The sequence below is a fragment of the Octopus bimaculoides genome, chromosome 4 (genome assembly GCF_001194135.2).
Source record: "Octopus bimaculoides isolate UCB-OBI-ISO-001 chromosome 4, ASM119413v2, whole genome shotgun sequence".
NCBI lineage: Eukaryota > Metazoa > Mollusca > Cephalopoda > Octopoda > Octopodidae > Octopus > Octopus bimaculoides.
In genome coordinates this window covers 51,422,975-51,434,290 of record NC_068984.1, presented here as the reverse complement: position 1 = coordinate 51,434,290, position 11,316 = coordinate 51,422,975, and the positions used below count along the sequence as shown (strand labels likewise).

Sequence of the window (11,316 nt, the reverse complement as noted above, 5' to 3'; positions counted from 1 at the left end):
TGGAGTTGAAGGCTTTTATCGTTTCATGATAGCTCTTCTGGTGATAGAGATAACGTTGATGGTTAATGATGGGTCGATAGAGACGATGATATTCTTTTACAGTAAAAGGTGTGATATAGACAGCTGCCGTGGCTGCGGCGACGGCGGCGGCGGTAGTGGCGGCGATAGAGGCGGTGACAGCGGCGGTAGCAGCAGCATCGGCAGTAGCAGCTGCAGCGATGGCCGTGGCGGCAGCGGCGGCAGTGGAGGCAGCGGCAGCAGCGGGGGTCGTGGCGGCAGCGGCTGCAGTTTTCCATGTAATTATAATTGCTTTACTATTAGTTTGGGAGATAAGACGGCGAGCCAGCAGAAACGTTTGCACGGCGGGCGAAATGCTTAGCATTCGTCTGCTACTACGTTCCGAGTTCAAATTCCGCCGAGGTCGACTTAGCCTTTCATCCATTCGGGGTCAATTAAATAAGTACCAGTTAATCACTGGGGTTCGATATAATCGACTTAATCCGTTTGTCTGCCCTTGTTTGTCCCCTCTGTGTGTAGCCCCTTGTGGGCAGTAAAGAAATAAGAAACGTTTGCACGTCGGGTGAAATGCTTAGCAGTATTTCGTCTGTCTTTATGTTCTGAGTTCAAATTCCGCCGAGGTCGATTTTGCCTTTCATCCTTTCGGGGTTGATAAATTAAGTACCAGTTGTATCCTCACCTCAAATTTCGGGCCTTGTGCCTAGAGCAGAAAAGAGTATTAGTTTGGGAGACACGTTGATTAAAATAGATCTGATTTTATTTACGCAGGAGATTTTATTTACGAAAGGAGAAAATATGCTTGTGTTGTAAACCATTTGGAGATAATTAATTTATGCAGAAGGCAAAATGGTATATTAATCAGAGGTAAGATGAAAAGCATGGTGATAAAGATAGCAACGCCAGTAACTTTTAGAGCTTTTCTTCAGTACCACATTAATGGTGGTGATACAGAATTGAAAGACTATTTTGATAATGCTCCCAATATGCTACGTACAAATCCCAAACTATTCAAAACGAAATCATTAATAATCTTGTAAGCTACTTTTAAAAAACGAATAAGTGTTCAAATGAATGTGTCAGGAAGTTTGTGTTGCTTATTCTGCAGACGAAGTCAGGGTTGTTCCCTATGCTAATAAGAAGTAATTTTCTGTTACTTCACGGTATGTGGATGTGCTTTATGTACTCCAAGACTGTGTCATATCTTTTTTTTTTTAACATGTGAGTGAATACATAACCGGAAAGTATTCGAAAGACTTGCTGTTATGCCTATACTTTCACTACATGCAATTTGATCCATCAAAATGAGGGGGCAATGTTACAATCGTCAAATGAGTGGAAACACGTATGCTGCAAGTTTCCATTTTGATGAGCAGCTTATCAACTAAATCGTTGTGTCGCTCAAGCGTGTACGATTCCTTCAATGAGAAACAGGATGTATGAGGCTGATGAGGTCATTCATCTTTTTTTTTTTAATCTTGTTTCCTGCAAAGCAACATTCATTTGAAAAGCTTGTCGAGAAACTAATTCGAAACACAAAGGGAAACAAAAGAAAAATCGTAAGCGACTGTGCAGAACAATGGCCGAAACACCTTAATTCTTTCAAACTATTCCTTGATTTATTTCTCGCGTTTGTTTCTGTATTTGAAAGCTTGGTGTAGTTAGTGCTTCTTTTAAAACCAAGTACAGATTTTAAATTCACCTTAATCCTTATTATTGTTCAAGCGTTGGATAAAATCCGAAAAAATACCAAAGGGTGTAACACAGAAATTTATGTTCAAGCATCAAAATGCTTCAATTTAATTCCAAGCTAAGGACATATGAGAGATAGGATAGTAGAAATAATGTTCCTGCAGTGAATGTTGAGTGTTATTATAGATCTCCTACGACCTCGTTTTCTCGATCACCAAAAGAACTGACTTGAAAGAGTTGCTATGGAAATGAGACTGTTTTATCAAGTTTAAAATCCAGTCTTAAAAAGAAATTGATTTTCCTAGATTATTTTGATTCTGAGCTGCACCAGTATTTTTCGGAATGGAGAGAGAAAATGAAGGTAATAATCCAAAGAGTTTACTTGAAACGTTCCAAGAATATAATGAGATTTTATTTTCTAATGAGAAGTGTACTATAACGAAATCCCTGTTTAAACTCTCTCAAAACCTCCACAATGTACTTTCTTGACCGTCTGGCCAAAGGGAATCCAATGGGTGTAGATGTTGCCCTTGCTGTCAAAGAAGGGGATCCTCATGAGCTTCCTGGTGGATTTGCTTTGCCTGGCCTCGTGTCCCTGCGAAAAACAAATGCTCGGCTCATAAACAGTCTAGAACATTTCATAAATTTCTGTAGCATATTTTCTCAATATAACACAAAACTTTATTGCATAGCGATGTTCCATATTGCCTTCACGTCTCGACTGCATTCTACAGACTAGGTAGTCGTGACAAGCAGCATATATATATATAATTTACGAACAAACCTTGAATTCAGGTTAACGAACTTTATATATCTACGCTTCTACACTTCATTAGATATAAATGATAACATTACTTTCAAATGTCAAATAAACAAACACCAGATAAAAATCATATACAAAAATTATAAAATACACAGGACCTTCCCAGAAAACGTATATAAAAATCGACTAAAAATTATCTGAAAATGATTATTACAGTAAGTTAACTGACGAAAAATTTAAAGAGAAAAGTATATAAAATAAAATTTTACCCAAGTATGAAAACTATATATGAAATGTAAAAGTCAATATAGTTGTGGACTGCGACTATATTGACTTTTACATTATATTATTGATATGTGTTTCTGGCTCAATATCATTTGAGTACTTCTTTCCTGCAGTCCTATATATATTCATCTTTTTTCAGTCGAAAGAAACGTAATTTATAATTTACTTCTTGTTATATATATATATCTTCCACACCCATGTATTTCTGTATACGTGTATAACCATGCCTAGAAGGAAAGTCTCAAATTTGTCTACAATGTCAAGGTCAGTCAAAAGAATGTCTATGTCTAGGGAAAGAGAAACAGCTGCAGAAAGGGAAGCATATCAAGACACAAGCAGATTGTGCACTACAAAAACTAGAACATCTCAAAGTGATGAACAGGGATATGTACGGCTGACAAGGAATAGGATCTCCACTGCAGAACGAAGAGTAGTTGCAACAGCCCAGAGAAGCAACTTCTATGAAGCAGCTTTCAATTGTGATCCAGCAGTCCATTATGCAGATGACACTAGAGTTTCCATTGGTGCAATGACAACTGAGTGCATACATTGTAAAGCAAGGAAGTGGCCTGGAGAAACACCTGCACTGTGATGCAGTGGTGGAAAGGTTAAACTCCCTGCAATTGCCCAATCTTCAGAGTCATTGAAGAAACTGTTGTCATCAACTGATCAAGATTCCAAGCACTTCCAAAACAAAATTAGACAATACAACGCTACACTATAGATGACATCATTTAGAACCACGAGAGATTTAACTGAGCCAGGATTCATGTAAACTTTCAAAATCCAAGGTCAGATTTATTATCGGATTGGCTCTCTACTATCTCTGTCAAATGAATCACCAAAATCGGCCTTTCATTGTTTATGATCTGTACCTGTTTTTTTTTTGGTTACGAAATAAGTTAGACAAAACGTGTTTTCGAATTACGTGTATTTACTTTATATTCATATATGAGTTGAAAACTTTCTTTTAACATTTCACTTAACGTTTATGTTCCATGCTGTCATGGGTTGGAGAGTTATCAATGTAGAAAGTTGGTATCGCAGTTGAGACCTGCGTAATCTAGACGGCGTTTTTAAATTTCACTATTCTCGTTAACCCGGACAACGTCGGGTATATTTACTAGTGTATATTAGAGAGAGAGGGAGAGAGAGAGAGAGAGAGAGAGAGAGAGAGAGAGAGAGATAGAGAGAGAGTGGTGGGTGGGGAGAGGAAAGTGGGGGAGCATGTGTGAGAGTGAATGGGGAAAGAAGGAGTGAGGGAGAATGGTTTACAGAGGACTGGCAAGTAAACCTAAGGCAAGGATTGATTAGCTGACGGTTTGATATTTACAAGAAATTAGGGTCTCTAAAATCGTATAATTATATGGTAGATGGAATTTACATTCAAGAACGTAATGCAGTTTAATCTAACGATTGAAAGGTCAAGTAATCGTTTGAGTCTTAGAGCAAAGTGATTAATAAAATAACGATTGAACCCAGGGCCACAAAATGTATTGTCGATAGATCGATCGACCACCAATGTATTAATGATCCTTATAATATGTTTTATTTTTATCGATTGCTTGTTTCAGTCATGGGATCGCGGTCATGTTGCAGCACCACCGTGAGGGATTTAGTACTTATTTTTTGTTTCAAACCTGATACTTATTCTATTGGATTCCTTTGCTGAACCAATAAATTATGGGAAGATAAACAAACCAACTCCGGTTGTCAAGCGGTGGTGGACACACACACACAAACACGCACGCGCACATATCTATCTATCTGTCTATCTGTCTATCTATCTATCTATCTATCTATCTATCTATATACGACGAGCCTTTTTTCAGCTTTCGTCTACCAAATTCACTCACAAGTTTTTGGTCGGCCTTGGGCTACAGTTGCTGACACTTGCTTAAGATTCCACGCAGCGGGATTGAACCCGGGAGCAGGCGGTTGAGAAACAAACTTCTTACTACTCAGCCACGCGTGCACCGATACAAAGTATAAGTATTTCTTATTTTGGTGAAAGGGAACAAAATTTTAAAGTTGAAGTATAGTCGATTCCCGTACTGGACGCCAGTATATTACTGGTGGTTATGTAATAAATTCTCTCTTCTTTGGCACGAGTCACACGATTCATTGAATAGAGATCGTTTGGTTGATCTAAACCCAACGGGTTATTGCTACTTATATCATCGAGATTTCTTACTTTGACCAAAAGCCCCATAAAATATAGGGGAGCGTAGAGTTAATTCGGTCGACTTCCAGTGCATTGTTAGTTCTTCTACTGATTACTTGCATTTGCCAAAAGCTTGAAAATTGTTGGGGACGTATAATGCGTTGCCGGTACTTATATGATGAATATTTTTTCTAATACAGGCACAAAACCTGAAGTTTGGGGTAGGGGCTTTAATCTATCGACTCTGAAGGGATAAAAGGTAAAGTTAGCCGCGGCGGGATTCGAACTAAGAACGTAGAGAGATGGAAGAAATGCCGCTAAGCCTTTTGTTCAACTCGATCATCTATACATATAAATTTGACATGGGCGATTCTTTCTTGTCTTGGGATTCACGGTCAAACGACTGGGTGGAATTGCGCGAAAAATTACACAAATGTGTAGAATGATTCGGTGGTGATGCTGGGCGTTGTATTTTTTCATAGCTCCCATGGTTGCCGAGATAATCTACTATAATAACACTCTTGTGTTTATGAATGAGAAAGGAAGGGGTGCTAGATGAATAAGGAAGGAAGGGGTGATGTCATATTATTTTCATAGCTCCCATGGTTGCTGAGATAATCTACTATAATAATACTCTTGTGTTTATGAATGAGAAAGGAAGGGGTGATAAATGAATAAGGAAGGAAGAGGTGATGTCATACTTGGTAGTAGGATGATGAAAATTCTACACTGAAAAAATAAACCAAACAGCGTTTCAACTCTGTGTAAATATATGTGTGTGTATGTAAAAGGGGGTATGTGAATGTGCGCATGTGTGTGTGTGTGTTCGTGTGTGTGCACGTGCAATGGAAGTGGGATGGTTCATCTTTGTTCGCTTAGTATTTGGGCTTATTCTTTGATTTCGTTGAATCTTGGTTGGTTTTTTTATTTGGTCAGTTATTTTTAGCTTTTTGACAGAAAAAAGCCATTTTAAAATTGTTTTTTTTTAACGTAAGCGTGCCCAAACAAGTCGAATGCTTACACAGAGCAGGTTTTACAGCCACATCATCCAAACCCACCGGGTGAAACCGGGCTTAGCTGCTAGTTTATATATAATATTCCTTTCAAGGCGGCGTGCTGGCAGAAACGTTAGCATACCGAGCGAAGTGCTTAGCGGTATTTCGTCTGTTTTTACATTCTGAGTTCAAATTCCGCCGAGGTCGACTTTGTCTTTCATCCTTTCGGGGTCGATAAATTAAGTACCAGTTGCTTGTTGGGGTCAGTCTAATCGACTTTCCCCCCTCCCCCAAAATTTTGAGCCTTGTGCCTAGAGTGTTAAAGAATATTCCTTTCTCCTACAGACATAAGGCCTAAAATTTTGGGTGCCAGGGCTAATCGAATGCATCGACTCCAGTGTTCAGTTGGTACTTTACTCCGTCTACATCGAAAGGATGACAGGCAAAGTTGACCTCGGTGGGATTTGAACTCAGAATATTGAGAGCCGGAAGAAATACTGTTAAGTATTTTGTCCGATACGCTAATCATCCTGCCAGCTCAACGCCTTGATTTCACTCTTTAGTACAATGTCACAACTTGATAAAAGGCAGGTGTAGTTGATTTTGTTCACTTCCACAACTTCACTGGTACTATTTTATCGACCATGGAAGGACAATGGGTTAAAGTCGACCTGGGTGCGATTTGAACTCAGGGTGTAAAGAGATGTCATTCAATCGCAAAATATATTTTGTCTGTTACTCCACTGATTCAACCGATATACCATCTTATAATAAGTGCTTCTGATCTAAGATCTAAGCCACCGATTTTAACAGGTGGAAGTTAGTCGAAACCATCGACTCCAGTGCTTCAGCTTTCTTTTGGGTCAAAAACTGAACAATAACCATTTTAGAACACGCAGATGTAACCAATAGAATCAAATTTTCGACACCAAGAGATGCTAATGATGATAAAAATCATTAAAACCGATACCTCTCATATAATGAAGTAGTTCTAATCTACCATATTTTTTTTCGTCCAAACAAATCTGTCACGTGGCGAATCCCGTTTTCCAAATCAGTCACGTGACGAGTCACATTTTTCAATTTCATCATCAACATTGTTAGGGTGGTGGATCGACAGGCTGAAGCGTTAAAGCGTCAAACGAAATGTCTTATGGTATTTATTCCGGCTTGCTACGTTCTGAGTTCAAATCCCGCTAAAGTCAACTTTGCCTGTCATCCTTTCGGGTGAATAAAATAAAGTATCATTCAAGTACTAGGACCATTCTAATCGACTAACCAATTCCATCCAAATTTTTGGCCTTGTGCCTACATTAGAAACAATTATTAACGTCACTAACGGTTGAATCTTAATTAAGTCATCGAAGATTGGACTTTAGGATCCGTACCTCCCACATTCTCACGGATAACATTAAATTAATTAATTCCTCCATCATTATCTTTACTCTGCTCCGTTCTCGACCTGAGCTTTTTAAGTGGTTTAAAATTTCGGCATAAGGCCTGAAATTTCGGAGGAGAGGGATAGCCGAATATATCAACCCTAGTACTCAAATGGTACTTTTTTGGTCGATCCCAAAAGGATGAAAGGTAAAGTCTACCTCAGCGGAATTTGAACTCAAAACGTAAAGACGGACGAAATGCTGCGAAGCAGTTTGTCCAGCGCGCTAACAATTGTTTCCGGCTCGCCACCTTACCCAAACCTTTTAATTACCTACAAGATAAGCTTTGTCCGATAAGAATCGAGTATTTTGTTTCCAATAGGTTTTGTGAAATTGCAAGTCAGACATGTCAAACTACTCGCCTGATATTTTTTTCTGTCGACATACGACCTGAAATTTAGAAGGAGGAGGAGGTTGTCGATGATACCGACTCCAAGGAATGAAAGGCAAAGACGACATCGGCGGAATTTGAACTCAGAACGTAAAGCTTGAAGAAATATAGCTAGGCATTTTTGTATAACGTGCTAACGTTGTGATAACTTACCGCTTTTACTTGTCTGGTACAACTTCGGAAATACGACAAAAAATAATCATCGTTACATTCATATGGACGTTTCTGACTTGCAAATTACCACACACGCACACACGCACATATAGACACGCGCATCTATCTATCTATCTACCATTTAAAGTGTTTGTTTTATTTATAAATACATCGTTCGGTGTTTATATTAAGTGTCAGCGTTTAGCTCCATTGATTTCTATTGCCAGCACTATTTTTCTGCTGCCTTTGTTTTTATATTTCTATGAGACTTTTTTCATTCAATAATCTAATTCGAGCCAACATACTATGTATGCATTCTGTTAGTAGTAGTAGTAGTGGTTGTGGTGGTGGTTGTGATTATGATGGTGGTAGTAGTAGTTGTAGTGGTGGTGTTGGTGGTAATAGTAGTAGTAATAGTCTAGCATCGCTTCCATTGAAATAAAACAAAAAATACATTGATGGGAGAAACACTTAAAGGTTTCTGGAATAAACACACACACACACACACACACACACACACACACACACACACACACACACACACACATACGTATATATATCAAGCGTACAAATATATTTCTATATATATACATACGAATGTGTGTGTGTGTTTGCGTTTGCGTGTATATATGTATATGCGTGCTCGTGTATGTACATATACATAGATATATTATACTCATACACACTCACATTACAGTACGCACACACGTGCAAACACGCGCGCGCACGTGTGTGAGTGTGCACGAGTATAGTATATCTATGTGTATGTACATACACGCGCACAAATATACATACATACACGCAAACGCACACACACACACAGACACACACGCGCACATATATACAAACGTGTAAGTATGATTGGTTATATGTGCCAGCCCCGGTGTATGCAAGTGTGTATGTGTATTTGCACATGTGTGTGTGTGTGTATGCGTGCGTGTGTGTGTGCGTGCGTGTGTATGTGTGTGCGGTGCGTGTGTGTGAGTATAACACTCACATATGTGTGTGTTTTTACATGTGTATGAATATGTGTACGAGTTCAGTTTCTTTATTGAAATACGTGTAGCACCCGAACATCCTTATGCACAGGATTGCACTTGCATGCATGCATATGTGTTTATATGAGTGAAAACTATTCACACGTGCATGCATACACGCGAGCACGCGTGTGTATGTCTGTGTACATATGTGTGCATGTGTGGGTGTGTGCATGCAAAAATGTGTATTAAACTGTGCTTAAATGCTTATATCTATGCAAGTGTATGTGTTTATGTATGTATGCATGCGTGTGCGTGTGTATGCGTGTGCGTGTGTATGCGTGTGCGTGTGTATGCGTGTGCGTGTGTATGCGTGTGCGTGTGTATGCGTGTGCGTGTGTATGCGTGTAAGTATTGCGAGATTTGTTTCAATTTATGTGTAATGTTTGTACATAAATACACACATATATATACATCTATACGTACATGCGTATATACATATATATTCATATTTACATATACGTTTGATGGCGCACACATCCATGTGTGCATGTATGTGCCTTCGTACCTTGCGTCCGACCGACTGTCAATCGTTCGTCCATTGTTGTATACTTGTCTAAGAATCCTCACATTTGTAATTTCAGACCCATTCTTATTTGGGAGCCTTACAATTGTCTGTTTTCTGTTTTCCTATAAGAGCTACGAGTCTCTATATGCTCGCATGAGTGTATGTATGTATGTATGTACGTACGTATGTATGTACGTATATATCATACATGTGTGTGCTTATTCGTTTTTCAGTGTTTCTGTTGCCCTATTAAAACAATGTATGGTTTCTCTCTCTCTCTGTTTATCTGTCTCTCCCTCTCCCCTTTCCTCCCTCTTCCCCCCCTCTCTCTTAGGCGCATGGCCAATTTTTGGAACAATGACAAAAAGTCGTTTAAGCGAGTAATTGGAACCAATATATTGCTGCTACTTCACTTATCCACACCGGTCACACACACACACACACACACACACACACACACACACACACACACACACACACACACACACACACACACACACACACACACACACACACACACACACACAGAGTCCTTTCTCCCATAGCGCCTCACACATTCATGGGGCTGTTGTTTAGCCTCCGGTTATTACTGACCTAATTTTTTTTAGGTTCATATTGTGAAGGGTGTCTTAGTAGCTAGATTGCAGGGAGGTTTAGCTGCCACTTCCTGCAAGACGAGCGACAACGTAGAAGTGTTATATTTTCTGTAGTTCTTATAGTAAATATAGTGTTAATTAACTCAAGAATATTAGTACAAGTGCAGGCGTGGTTGTGTGGTAAGTAGCTTGCTTCCCAACTATATGGTTCCGGGTTCAATCTCATTGCCTGGCACCTCGGCAAAGTGTCTTCTACGATAACCTCGGGCCGACCAAAGCCCTGTGAGTAGATTTGATAGACGGAAACTGAAAGAAATCCGTCATATATATATATATGTGTGTGTGTGTGTGTAATTCAGATGAATTAGGTACTTAAGTCGAGACACCAAAAATTAGTGTAGTATTATCCGTACAATTTTAAAATAAGGTGAATAAAATCAAAATAAGCAACAGGATATCCAGAAGTGATGCAGTACGACCGTTTCAAGCGACTCCATTTAATTGAACAATGCAGTCATTACATCAATTTAAATGCAGAGCTATCCTCAGCTGCATAAATAATAAAAAAAAAAGAATTAATTTAGTAAGTCGGACACATTTGTATAATTTTGCTTAAATCCTCTAAGAGGGTAAGAAGACAGACAAAGAAAGACACACCACATGGCAGTACGACCTCAACCGACGACGCTGGTCGGCAGACTGATGCCTGAGGGTCGCATCAAGTGGCTTCTAGCGGTGGAAGCCTGAACTACAACGTTTGTCCCCGTATATATATATAGATATATAAATGGCTGAAATTCTGTTCGACACTCTGGCCAATAACTGAAGAGGAGTTGGTGACCTGTGTTTTCTGTTCGCCTGTGTATTTAGTATATGTTCGTTTTTTGAGTTTTTGAGTTATATATATATATTATTTTGTTTAAAAGAGTTCCAACACTGTCTGTTTTTTATGTTTTTATTTATATTCCTTGTGGTATTTCATATTTTCTATACTTTGTAGTATTTCATCATGGCCGGTATGACAGACTTTAGTCTGTTAAAGTCTGTCATACCGGTCATGATGAAATACTACAAAGTATAGAAAATATGAAATACCACAAGGAATATAAATAAAAACATAAAAATCAGACAGTGTTGGAATTCTTTTAAACAAAATAATATATTCCTCTATACACAATCACACAACCCCCCCCTTTTTTTGTATTTATTTTTACTCGCATATATATATATACATATATATATATATATAGGTATGTCAAATTTTCCGTTTGTTGTCTT

General features: G+C 38.8%; 1 protein-coding gene across 1 annotated transcript in view; it reads left to right on the top strand.

The window, feature by feature from the left end:
• Positions 1-85: 85 nt before the first annotated feature.
• LOC106870192 (glycine, alanine and asparagine-rich protein-like) overlaps positions 86-11,316 on the top strand; it is a 13,712-nt gene continuing 2,481 nt past the window's right edge. The window contains exon 1 of the mRNA XM_014916197.1: positions 86-296. Coding sequence (XP_014771683.1) covers positions 86-296 — 211 coding nt within the window. The remainder of the gene's footprint in view (positions 297-11,316) is intronic.